Source organism: Cavenderia fasciculata, assembly GCF_000203815.1.
Source record: "Cavenderia fasciculata unplaced genomic scaffold Scf_ET2XIPL01COFD4-5, whole genome shotgun sequence".
In the NCBI taxonomy this organism is placed as follows: Eukaryota; Evosea; class Eumycetozoa; order Acytosteliales; family Cavenderiaceae; genus Cavenderia; species Cavenderia fasciculata.
Window position 1 is genome coordinate 2765534 of NW_004457695.1, and position 13295 is coordinate 2778828.

The 13295-nt window shown below is 34.7% G+C and overlaps 6 protein-coding genes across 6 annotated transcripts; 3 read left to right on the plus strand and 3 right to left on the minus strand.

Moving 5' to 3' along the window:
- Nucleotides 1–40: 40 nt before the first annotated feature.
- myoF (myosin IF) lies at nucleotides 41–4746 on the plus strand (the record flags this gene model as incomplete). The annotated part of the gene is made up of 6 exons (XM_004356106.1): nucleotides 41–486; nucleotides 1377–1606; nucleotides 1686–1834; nucleotides 1919–3307; nucleotides 3389–3514; nucleotides 3595–4746. 6 exons carry the CDS (start codon nucleotides 41–43, stop codon nucleotides 4744–4746), a joined length of 3492 nt encoding a protein of 1163 aa, XP_004356159.1.
- A 193-nt stretch (nucleotides 4747–4939) lies between these two features.
- DFA_08672 (LMBR1-like conserved region-containing protein) lies at nucleotides 4940–6685 on the minus strand (the record flags this gene model as incomplete). Its single annotated transcript, XM_004356107.1, has 3 exons — nucleotides 4940–5431; nucleotides 5514–6283; nucleotides 6406–6685. 3 exons carry the CDS (start codon nucleotides 6683–6685, stop codon nucleotides 4940–4942), a joined length of 1542 nt encoding a protein of 513 aa, XP_004356160.1.
- A 145-nt stretch (nucleotides 6686–6830) lies between these two features.
- Nucleotides 6831–8374, minus strand: DFA_08673 (uncharacterized protein; the record flags this gene model as incomplete). Its single annotated transcript, XM_004356108.1, has 3 exons — nucleotides 6831–6839; nucleotides 7032–7435; nucleotides 8284–8374. 3 exons carry the CDS (start codon nucleotides 8372–8374, stop codon nucleotides 6831–6833), a joined length of 504 nt encoding a protein of 167 aa, XP_004356161.1.
- A 223-nt stretch (nucleotides 8375–8597) lies between these two features.
- On the plus strand, nucleotides 8598–8918 carry DFA_08674 (uncharacterized protein; the record flags this gene model as incomplete). Its single annotated transcript, XM_004356109.1, has 1 exon — nucleotides 8598–8918. One exon carries the CDS (start codon nucleotides 8598–8600, stop codon nucleotides 8916–8918), a length of 321 nt encoding a protein of 106 aa, XP_004356162.1.
- Nucleotides 8919–9032: 114 nt separating this feature from the next.
- Nucleotides 9033–11951, minus strand: DFA_08675 (uncharacterized protein; the record flags this gene model as incomplete). Its single annotated transcript, XM_004356110.1, has 4 exons — nucleotides 9033–9534; nucleotides 9706–10989; nucleotides 11274–11722; nucleotides 11910–11951. 4 exons carry the CDS (start codon nucleotides 11949–11951, stop codon nucleotides 9033–9035), a joined length of 2277 nt encoding a protein of 758 aa, XP_004356163.1.
- Nucleotides 11952–12094: 143 nt separating this feature from the next.
- Nucleotides 12095–13244, plus strand: DFA_08676 (uncharacterized protein; the record flags this gene model as incomplete). Its single annotated transcript, XM_004356111.1, has 4 exons — nucleotides 12095–12201; nucleotides 12831–12895; nucleotides 12916–12935; nucleotides 13164–13244. The coding sequence occupies 4 exons, from the start codon at nucleotides 12095–12097 to the stop codon at nucleotides 13242–13244; spliced, it is 273 nt and encodes a 90-aa protein (XP_004356164.1).
- Nucleotides 13245–13295: the final 51 nt, after the last annotated feature.

Consider the following 13295-nt stretch of genomic DNA (forward strand, 5'->3'; position numbering starts at 1 on the left):
TATTATTTATACTTTTCTTGGGTCATAGAGTTATTATTATATGTCTCAAACTAATACTTCTTTTCATTCAAATGAATTACGTGGTCGTCGATCACACCCATATGTTGCCATTCAAGCAGTGGGAAGTTGGAAATATATATCAGTTCAGGGAACAACACTTGCATGGGAATCAGGTGCCAAGATTGTCAAGTGTGATGCCACCAAGATTGATATATGTGAAAAGTTTCAAATGCATGAAACTGATAATATTCATGTTGCATTGGAAGACAGTAGAAGAAATTTTATTAGGGTCAAACCAAATGGATCAGAGGATGGATCTGGAAATATTCAAACTTGGGAAAGGTTAAAGTTAATCCCTGTGAATGGTCTTTACAATGCTATAAATGATTACTATATCCAAACATTTCATGGGAACTACTTGACTGAAGCTGGAGGTAATCTATCCCTAACACCACAACCAACTACAATTTTTAGAGTACTTGAATTGTAAAAAAAAAAATATTCAACTGTTTCCAACTTTCTTATTGTTGTGAATATTTAAAAAATAAATAGAGGATGGCATTTATAATACTATTTAATTCAAAATTTGGTTAAAAAGAAAAGACAGGAAAAAAAAAAAAAGAAAAAGAGGTGGTGAGGTGTATATTTTATAATTTAATATGAACACCTTATATTTATCCATTCAAAACTACTCTTCTATATTATGAGAACATATCTTTGATACCTTTAATTTCATTTTATGAATATATATATATTTAAAAATCATCGATCGAAAAATCACATCAAAAAAAAGTTGTAAAAAAAGTGGATATTTTCATTGTCATGCCCAGGATCAGATTCAAAGTATCTCTGAGAGTTGAGTGTGGTATTAGTCCCTATTATTTACTTCCTTCTCCCTATCTCCTCCTCTCTACAAATATTTTGCATCTTCTATCTTTACCAACTTACAACATCACACGTTCATTGTTATTTATTAATTGTTTGTTGTTGTGTGTACATGTGTGAAGAATCAGATTGACATCTTTCACTTACACCACCACGAGATCAACCGTCGCGACTAGTCACCAGCAATCAATCAATCAAGCTACATTACAGATAAGTCATAGAACCCACAACTAGCTACGACTCTACTACTAGTTATAATCTATCGACATTCATCACCTATATCGAGTAATATCAAAGTAGTAGTAGCTATCAGGTGTCAGTCGCTGTGTTGTTGATTAGATCAGTAGCAAGATGAACCATTACAGAGTGTCAGAAGGTCTAGAGGATCTATGCTACCTTGAACAGTTGAGCGAGACTGATGTATTAAACAACATACAACTTCGATTTCAAAAGGGGTCGATCTATACCAAGATTGGTGAGCAGATTATCAGTATCAATCCATTTACCTCATCTACTGCCTCATCTTCTTCCTCTTCTTCCACCACAACTGCCTCTTCATCCTCAACCAATATTTATTCAACGCAATCAAAACAATCATTTAGAAACAAGTACATGTATGAGTGTCCACCACACATCTATGCCCTGGCAGAAGACACTTACAAGAAATTATTATTGACCAAGGAAAATCAATGTGTAATCATAACTGGAGAAAGTGGTGCTGGTATGAAAACATCAATCAAACAAATAGATTGAATACATTGAATCATTAATAATTAATCAATTACATTTATTATTATTAGGTAAAACGGAAGCATCAAAAATATTTATGGACTATATATCATTTTGTAGTAGTAAAATTAATAACAATAATAACAACGATATTATGAAAAAGGTTATTGATTCAAATGTATTATTAGAAGCTTTTGGTAATGCCAAAACAATTAGAAATGTATTTATTAATCAATCAATATTATATTAACCATAACTCAATTGAGATTTGACTAATAATATTCTTCTTGCTCTATTTATTTAGGATAACTCATCAAGATTTGGTAAATTTATAAATTTACAATTTGATGTAAATGGAATACCAGTTGGAGCAAAGATTAATCAATATTTAATTGAAAAGTCACGTGTTAATACAAGAGCACATGGCGAAAGAAACTTTCACATCTTTTATCAATTTTTAACAAATCATAAATTGACTGAAAGGTATGGTCTGAGTGGAGACTCGTCAATCTACAAGTGTCTCAGTAATAGCGATTGTTTCAAAGTGGACACGATCAATGACAAGAAATTATTTGATAATTTACTCGATTCTATGAACGGATTGGGTTGGAACGATCATCAACAAGACGCTATTTGGAGAGTGATCGCTGCCATTTTGTTGATTGGTAACCTAGACTTTGAAAGTGACACTGAAAAGTCTACGGTCGACGCTGTCGTTGTCTCTACACCAGACGTGTTGAAACGCATATGTCTACTGTTGCAATGTAACCAAGACTCTCTTGAAAAGGCACTCATCTCGAGATCTTTGACTACTGGTGCTGGAAAACGTGCCAGTTCGATTCGTGTACTCTTGGATTACCATCAAGCATGCAATGCAAGAGACTCTTTGGCACGTGTATTATATGAAAGATTGTTTGGTCATATTTTGGATCGTCTAAACACCACCCTCAAGCCAAAGGACCGAGTGCATGTCGAATCAATGATTGGTATCCTCGATATCTATGGCTTTGAAGTGTTTCAAAACAACAGTTTCGAGCAATTCATCATCAACTATGCCAACGAAAAACTACAACAACTCTTTATCCACCTCGTCCTCCGTCAAGAACAGGAAGACTATGAAAAGGAAGGTATCAACTGGGTCAACATCAACTACTTTGACAATGCGCCCGTCATTGAGTTGATTGAAGGTCACCCAGTAGGTCTTTTCAAGCTACTAGAAGAGTCTTGTTTGGTTGGTCAGGCCACTCCAGAGACTCTGATGAACAAGTTTAATCAGTTCTTTGACAAACATCCATTCTATCAATCGTTTGAACAAACATTGGCCCTTTCACCATCGTCTCCTCAATCCTTTGAGACACCAGTTTGCCAATTCACTGTCAAACACTATGCAGGCAAAGTAACCTACGACTTGACACACTTTTTGGCAAAGAATCGTGATTCTCTTCATCATGATCTCTTGTTGGCAGTTGAAACATCGAAAAATGACATCATCCACTCGATCTACTCCATCTCTGAACAATTAAAGATTAGCAACAGCAAAAGAATGCCAATGACATCGGCTCAACAATTTAAAGTTGCCATCAATGAACTCATCAGTATCCTCCTAACTTGTCAACCACATTATATTAGATGTATAAAATCAAATGATCAAAAGAAATCAAATTATTTTGATCATGAAAGAGTTTTAGATCAAGTAAGTAAAAAAAAAAGAAAAAGAAAAAGAAATAAGATTATATTAATATTAAACTAAAACTAATTTCTTTTTATTTTCTAGATTCGATATTTAAATACAGTTGATACAGTTAAAGTTATTAAAGCTGGTTTTGCAAATAAATGGCATTATAATAGATTCTTTTCAAGATTTAGTATTACCTGTAATTCTACTTGGCCAATTTGGGATGTATGTAATAGAATAGAAAGAAAGAAAGAAAAAAACTATATTGTTTATTAATTTTAATTTGGTTTCTTTTTATATTTTAGAAATCAATTAAAGAAGGAGTAGAAGAAATTATTAAAAATTTAATTTCAAATGTAAATGAAAGAAATCAACAATGTGTATTTGGAAGAAAAAAACTATTTATCAAATCGGCCAAGACATTATTCTTGTTTGAAAAAATCAGAGAAGATAATTTACCAAAGGCTGTTGTGATCATTCAAAAGCTATGGAGAGGCCATCAGGCGCGAGTATGGTTCCAAGCAGAAAAGAGACGTCTACAAGAGGAAAAGGAAGAAATTCAAAGACAATTGGCTAGAAAGAGAGCCGTTCAGAGAATTCAATCTGTCTATCAACGATACAAGATTCGATCGTTTATCAAAAAACTTGGTCAATGGATTGAAGGACCCTATTACAACAAGGGTCGCCCAATGCCAGCCTTGTGGACATGTCGTCGTCCAATCGATGATATGATGCAAGTTATGCACATTACATGGTGGGCAAAGGTCAAGGTTTCAAAACTGACACTTGAACAACGTGCTCTTGTAAGACAAAAGATTCTTTGTTTGGACTTGTTTGGTGGAGGATATTTGAAAAAGAAACCTTGGGAACCAAAACGTAGATTTATGGCAGATTACATGTCCAATGATAGTAATCCCAAGAAACAACAATTTACAGAAGCCATTCAAAATCTTTTCCCAAAAGGAGAGGACAAGGAAATTCTCTTTGCCGACAATGTCATCAAGGTCAACAAGAGAGGAAAATCTCAACTACGTACCCTCATCATCACCGATCAACACATCTATAAATACGATCCAAAGAAATACAAAAAGAAAAAAGAAGGACTCAAAATTCACATGATTGTAGCTCTCAGCGCCAGCAACAAACGAGATACATTCATGTCAATCCACTTTAAACAACCAATTCGTGACCTCTTTATCGATTTGGGATGTGAAGGTGTTGAAAAGGTTAGTGAAGCAGCAACCATTCTAGTCCAACAAGTTTACAAGTTGACTCGAACCTCTATACCCCTCCTCCTAAGAGAACCAGTTACCTTTAACAACAGCCGTGACTCTAGACATGTTGGTCAAGATTGGGTTGTATCATTCTCACCTTATCCACGTGGAAAAGAATCTCAATTGTGTACATTTAACAAAGGTAAAGGAAATGCAGCAATTGTTTATTATCCTCCAGAATAAATAAATAAAAGGGAAAAAACTATTATATTTTTTAAAAAAAGGGATTGAAGAGGGAAATAATTTATTGATAATTACAATTAATATGTAAAATATTATTACTTGATTATTATTGATTTTAATGATTAATAAGGGCAGGTATAGAAAAAATATATATTTTTCTTTTTGTTCTTTTCTTTTTTAATTTTTTCTATTTTTAAAAGTCTTCATCGCTATCATCACGATAAGCAACAACATTTGATTGTCTCTTACGAATAAGAGAAACTACAAGACCAATTAAAAATGTACCAACAAATACCCAAGTTGCATAATAATAAACAATACCAAAGAAGCTTGTTCCCATTTGAATTCTTGAAGAGAGGACACCGATTTGAGTCATTTGACAGGCATTGGGTGGAGCATCCAAACTGCATGGAGAAACGGCTTGACTGGTAGCATTGAACCAAACTTGAGTACCAAACATACCATAACGAGGAGCCAATGTGAGAATTTGAACATTCATACAAAGATTGGCAAGCATTAAAAGAACGGTGGCCATTAAAAGACCTTGTGGTGCAGTTCTTCTTGGTAAAAATTCATACATCTTGATCCAAATAAATCTAATACCAATACGAACAATACCTGCCAAAGTTGAGAAATATACAAATGTAATTAATAATCCTAAAATTATAAAATCTAATGGGAAATACTAAAAAGAAAAAAGAAAAAAGGTTAATATTTTCTTTTTCTTATTCTATTATTCTTTTTTCTTTTTTTTTTTGTTTCCATACAGGAGCAAGAAGTGATAAAAGTAAATCAACTGGATTTTTTAATTTTGGATAAGTAGTAAGGAAACCACAAGATGAACCACAAACTGAACTTGTAAGTTTATCAATGATTGAAAGAACGATAGAAATTACTATAAGGAATGATACCAAAAGGAAAACAAAACCAAAGATAAAAGAGAATGGACGGAATATGACGAGAATCTTTTTAATTCCCTTTTCCGAACCATCCAAACGACTTGAACGACGTTGAAGGGCTCTTTCACGCGATTGAAGAAGTGAAAGATTAGCTTCGTCACGTGACGACATGTTCTTTCCAGATGCATTCTTTGAAGAGAGGAAGCCAACACGTTCTCTAGTCTTGGAGAGATCGCTATCGATTTGATCACGATCATCTGATACTCTTCTCTTTCCTTTGATCAGACCCATTGGCATTGCCGACAGACCATAGGCAGTGTATGAAATCCAAACGATAAATCCAAGTAATGTCAAACAAGCAATGGCAAACATTAAAGATGCCTCTGCTGCGTTTTGATTCATAATTTCATCTTGAATCCAATCTTTAACGTTTTGATTATCCACTGGTTTTGAAGATCCAGGACGAATGAATGCTCCAACAATCAGCAATACAACCATAAATACAATTAAAAAGGTTGTGTATTTACATCCCGCATATACTCTTTGACATGTTGTTAATCCTTCATCATACTCTTCAAAATAGAAATAAGCAAATGGTATCAATACCAATGCAAATCCTAAAATTAATGCGTATAATACTAAATAAAAAAGAAAATAGAAATAGAAATAGAAATAGAAAGAAAAGAAAAGAAATCGGTCAGAAAACTATGTTTACAATTGCGTTCGTCTTTGTCGTTTCCTTCTATTCTCTCTCTCTTACCATAATAAATAATTCTAATAGAATCATTTCTAAAATTGATATCACTTGTTGATAGTGTGACATTTCCTCCTTGATCAGACATTGTACTGACATTCAAGATATCTACTGGGATAATGAATAGACATAAAAGGGTGATGGTTAAACCGAGGACTGCAACCACGGTTGTTAACTTTTCTGCTTCATGCTTGTCAGAGTAGTATTTAACAATTAAATAGTTTAATGCTAATATTACAACTATACAAACACCAAAAGATGCATATCCAATTGCTATTGGTAACATATCTTCTAAATGACTATTAGTCGGTTATTACTATTACTACGATAAACTATATATATTTATTTAAACAAAGCTAAAGCTAAAGCTAAAGGGGTTAAGTTGAATGAGAGAGGGAAGGGTTGGTTTGTGTTGTTGTTGTTTTATCTTTTTAATCATACTAAAAAAAATATAATAGTGAGGGTGATGAATTTGGGTAATAAAATTAATTTTATTTATTTTAATTTAATTTAAATATTTTTAGATCCCCAGGTTTCGTTGTTGTTTTTGTCCGATCCTACCTTGAACAACCAACTTTTCTTTTCCTAATTATTATTATTTTTTTTTATTATTTTTTGTTATTATTATCAACAGTTGTTGAAGTAGTACCACTAGAGGTACTGCTACTAGGAGTAAGAGGTTTTGAAGTAAAACGATAGACACCAAAAGCAATGAGACCAGCAGTGATAGCTAGTCCCCAACTATAACCAGATGCTCTAAGAAAACCTCTATAGAACTCACCGACGTTGAGCTTTGGAAACTCTTTACCTGACTCTTCAATGTGTGTACGAGGTTTAAAGAAACTCTCTGATGTCTTTCCTTCATCGAGTCTGAAGCTGTTTGGGTCTCTAGATACATTCAACTTTTCATAGATCTTTTCTTTTGCTTTCTCTTGGTTCTTGTGATGTTCATCGATGAGGTGTTCTTTGGTCTCTTCAAGTTTACCAATATTCTCTACTACTTTTGTTTTTAATTCTTCTAATACCTTTTCTTTGGCTTTATTAGATTTATTATTATTATTATCATTGTTTTGGTTTACCATTATGAATTATTAGTTTGTTTATTTTATTTAATTATTATTTGTTTGTGTTTATTATTTGTATGTAACGTGTTTATATGATTTGTTTCTCTGTTTGTATTAGTTTAATATCTCTCTCCTCTCACACACAAACTCATTGATGAAGTTCACACAAACACCAAACAAACAATTAAAATAATTTAATTACCACAATTTAATTTTCGTTTTTGTAGTTTAACAATTATTAATTAATTGGACAAGAAATAATAATCAACAATATATTTTGTTTTTTTTATGTTCCATGTGACCTGCCATATAAAGAGAGATGTCTTCTATTGGGCATAATGATATTGAATGGGAATAGGTATCAATGGAATGTTCAAAGTATTATCGACTCTATTGAGTCCGTCTCAAAAAAATTGGATGGTTTTGTATAATTATTAATATCGAAATAAATGATAATGGATGGAATACATTGAACAAGGTTTAACATTTATACTTTTATATGGACCAGGCATATCTTGACTTGTCTATCAAGTATCGAAACCAATTATTGTTGATTTTTTATGTAGTTTTGTTCTCATCATTATTGCAAGGTATACCAACTTTATTGCAAAAGCAATCAACGTTATTTGTTTGATAAATGTTTTAATCCAGTCACAAAAGAATTTGTGAACCTTCCTCTTTTTGTAAACTGCCCATTACTTATTTTACTTTGGAGTGTTTTGTTATGATGACTCTTAAAATAACAACAATTCTATATATAAAACATCAAGATGTTCTATTTAAATAATACAGCTGCCACCCATGCAATGTATGTACATACAGATACAATAAGTTGACATTTTATCAAGCGACATAACAACAACTCTTGCCTTGGTATAATTATTATTATTTTTTGGGCAATGGGCACCCATTTAAATGCATGCACCAGATTTTAGACGTTCTCATGAAGCTGGTTGGTGAGTGTTTACCCTTCCTCTCAGAGAATTCATTCACACATGCTTATAAGTTGATTAAATAACTAGTACAAGTTAATTTTCAAGGCTTTAACAAAATATTATCTTTTTTTAAATAAAAGAATTTGCCACTTAAAAAAAACACAAAAATGGCGGTCTGTCCAAAGAACAAATCGAAAAGATGACTGCCAATGTCGCCAAGTACTGGGCCGACTACCAAGATCAAAAGAATTGTTCAGATTCCAAGGAAAATTTGGAATCCTATATAGAAACAGTGCTTGAAGCCATCAAGAATGAAAGAACATTTCAGAGAAAGACCAGACGATCAAAGATGGACGGTATCTTTCAAGAAACTATCGAATGGATCAACAACAACCAAAGCGCTACCAATCAAGAGTTTGTTGACAAGTTTAAGGATCTTGATCAACTCATCAGCCCAATCCTTCAACGAGCCAGTGAAAATACAAATGATATTGTTGAAGAAGAAGAAGTTGATATATAAATAAATAAAAAAATAACCTGTAGTTATAAGCAGATGTAAGATCTGCCTTTGGGTTCTAAACCAAGATGATGTGACAGAGAGGGGGAGCTGACAAGTAAAATGTACACTTACGATTTATTGTTGATTTTGTACCGATTGATATTGATCTTTGATAAATGACAATATTTTAAGCATTGTAGAATCATTAATTGTTGAAATGAATCCATAATGATTGATAATGTGGAGTGATCCAGTTTGTAGTTTGTAGCCAACGTGGAATAGATAAAGAAGCATTTCATACTTGTAAGGTACTATCATTATTTGATTGATAAATGATTTTTGGTCCAACTCGAAAAGAACTTGTTTGAGCTTGGGATCCCGTTGCATGAAATACTCTAATAATTGAACTTGACCACTTGACACGATCATCGATAGGGTCGTGGCTGGTAATGATTTTGTGTTATTATTATTATTATTATTATTATTATTATTATTATTATTATTATTATCTCCTCTTTGTCCTGCTGCTGCTAGCTCCAACTCGAATAATATTACATTGTCCCAACCCTGTTCGATAGCAACACTTGGTACCAAGGTGAGAGGATTCAAAGTGGCAATGAATCGAAGAAACTCTACGCTTCCATTGGCACATGCTGCCTTTTGTACAAGTCGACTCAATCCCAAATCTCGAGCTACGTACAGCTGATATAGTTGTTTGGACTGTGTACGGGCGACAAGACTTACGAATTTGTCCAAAGCAGGTCCTGGTCGTTGGAGGATCTGCCATAGCGATGCAAGAGTATTATACACTAGATCCTCTGTAAATGATGGCTCCTCTCGAACCATACGTATGACAGTGGCACAGAATCGATGACTCCAATACTTTTGCATAAAGTTTAATTCATGGTATTGGAATCTCTTTTCCTTTGTTTTGAAACGGGTGTCAAAAAAGTCAACATCTTCTCGTAGGAATGCCAACTCTAAATCGGATGGCGTCTTGGAGTCGAGAGACACTCGCCAATTATTCTCTGCAAGCTTCTCCTCGGAAAATTCCAATATCTCGGGCGTTCCAACCTTGAGATATTCGCGAATGATGGCGGGGAACCTGTACCCGTGATCATACAGCTTCTTTACAATGGCAAATGAATCGACGTCGGTTCGTTGCGTTGCAGAGAGTAGAGCAGCTTGCTTGCTGCCGTCATAACATGCAATCAACATGTCCAAATCTACCAATGCAATGTATTTAAACATGTGGTTGTGTAGTGGACGAAGCTCGCGTGATAGGTAGTCGACTACCTTTTCAACGTTGGCTTGACGGTCGACAAACTCTACCTCTACGCGTGCCAAATGGTTTGTAGTGTCGGTCGACAAGAATTTGTTGAGGTAATCGTGATCATCTTTTCGAGTAGGATGTCTTGCGATAAATGCATCCAACTCTATACTGGCTCGACGTATATTATCAAACAATCTATTACCATTCAATCGATTCTTGCGCACCTCGAACCCACTTTGAATCTTGAACCATTTCGAACATTCTAACTCTCTGACTGTGAAATAATCACCATGTAAATAATTGGTATCTATACATTCGACATTCATCTCGATCAGTACCTCCAACACCTCTTTCATGCCACTTTCGAGTGCTGCATGATATGCATTCTCTACCGATAATTCTATTGGGTCTCTCTGTCCGAGTAGCATCTTTACAATCTCGACATTGCCTCCTCGACAAGCACATGCTACAAGGTTGCCCGCCAAGAATGACGATCTCTTTAGTTGGTAGAGGTATTTGAATTGTTCTAGATCCGTCACCGTTTCACAGATCGACGCGATTGATCTCGCGTGAAAGGGTACGTAGATACCACGCTTGATCTTATCGATCAATAGTCCAACATGTCCATGCTCCAACATTTGCTGTGCAGTGTACCAATGTTCATAACGACATATTCGATCGATTGCAAATCGACTATCAACACCACCACCACCACCATCATCATCGCTGCTCGCAATCGATTTAAATATTCTATCTCTTAGATAAGAGTTTCGAAATACACATTGAAATAATGTTGATTGAAACTCTTTCTCCTCTTCTCTATTCCTTTTTGTTTGACACAATCAATTGATGATCATTCAATAAAAAGACTGAAGTCAGTAAGCTAAGTGGACCAAATCATTATTATATTACACATACATTTATTTGTTTAGTTTTTTAATTATTTAATTGAATTAAAATTTTCAAGGCACGATATTGTGGTTTCTTGTACTATCTTTTTTTTTTATTTATTTATAAAGTTGATATTGAAGAATGGTTGGTAATTGACTTGTGTGTTTGTTGATCTGTGATGACTGTTGACCTTCTTGATCTAGTTTACAAACAATTCGTCGAATAATTCATTTTCATTTCCTTCTTTGATAAGCACTACCGATGCAGATTCATCTCGATCTTGAGCATCCAAGTACTCTTTGGCATAGCGGAAAGATTTCTTCTTTTCATCGACCGAGCATTTCTTGCCATACCAGATATAGACCGACATGCCAGAATCCACAATAAAGACTTCGTTGGTGTCCAATATGCTTTTTGGGAAATCACCTTTTGCGACCTCTTCGAATATTAACTTTCCAGAGCTATCAGATACCTTGTAGAGGGCCTTGGTAGTGGCTTTGACTGATCCACCGCTAACAATCTTTTTGCCTGGGAATAGTTTGGCAAAAGATTTGGACTCGAATCCCTGTACCTCTCGGTATAGGACTGGTGTACCACCAAGGAAATCATCCAACTCTTGAGCCTTGTGGTGGGCAGTATCTTTCTCTTCCTTGGTGCTCAACTTGCCCAACCATATATAGATGTCAAATTTCTTTTGGTGCGTGTTCAATACGATGTAGGATTCGCCGTCCAAGAACGTTCCATGGTCTTCTTGTTTCACCTCGACCACATTCGACCCTTGGACCTTCCATACTTTTAATCCATCCTTTGATCCGGCACCACCCCAAAATGTGTGATGCTCAGATTGCAATTGCACCGTCTCCCAAATTTTTAATATTTTCATCTGCCATTATTTTATTATTTTGCCTTGTAATTCTTAACTTGAAGTTAAGTTTGAAAGAAAAGAACAGAAATGCAACTTATAAAGCTTAACTTTTGGAGGAAAAAAAAAAAAAACTGATGTGCTGGCATGTGTGCTAATTACAATTGTAAAATGCGCACAAGAACTGCTAGTATTACCTTTATCATTACAATTATTGGAGTTTGGTCGGGATTATACTCAACCACTGTCTCATGTGCTTTCTCTCATCGATTCAACATGTATAATCTCCCCTTTTCATGAAAGGTGACCCCTATAGCATGCACTCTCATCGTGCACCGTCAAAACCAGCGCAAAGAATGCTGAGAGAGAGATTTCATGGACAGTTTACAACATAAGAAGAGATATCTCCCAATCAAACACTTCTGAATTGCTATTAGAAGGTGGTGGTGGTGGTGGTGGAGGAGGAGGTTTGCTAAAGAAGAAGAAGATCGCAAGTCACCTATCCACCCCCCCCCCCCCCCCCCCCCTCCCAAATAATAGTATGTGTACGATGATAGTACCAAGATACAGATAATATATTACTTAATATGCATTACATTGTTCTATTGTCACACTTGTATTGCCAACATAGAAAGATTTTTAGGAGATAATCTTGGTTAACATGTACGTAGAGAGATATGATGTTTTTTGTGAAAATCATTAAATATTACCTAGCTTTGCCTTTTAATTTAATATTTAATATGGTCAAACTTTAACTTTTTTTTGCGAGGTAGTGTTTCTTGGAGTTTGACCATCGCCCACTTTAGCACTCTGAATTTTAATAATAATAATCCCTCTTACTTTTATCGTTTCACTTTTATGTTTTCACCATCATTTCAAAGTTTAATCATTAATAATTGTTTTTAAGAAATCTAGCTTGGGAAGAAAATTGTGAGATGACGATTGGCATAGATCCTGGAACAACCTATTCTTGTAATTATTTTCTCTTTTAGGTGTATGGATCGATGGTAGAGTATTGAGAGATTGTTGTTCCTTGGCAAAAACAGCCAAGGAAATAGAAACACACCATCATGTGTATCATTTAAAGATGATAAACTTTTGATTGGGGAGGCTGCCAAGAGTCAGGTGGTCGGCAACCCACAAAACACAGTGTACGATGTCAAGCGTCTCATTGGTCGAAAGTTTAGTGATCCAGTCGTGCAGTCTGATATATCAAGAATTGGCCATTCAAAGTTGAAAGGAAGGCGGCAGTGACAGACCAGTCATTCAAGTCGAGTACAAGGGTATACCATGTTTAAATAAAAAAATATTTATAAAATAATCAATGTATAATCAATGGCAATGCGCCATATCTATCGATCAATAAAAAAAA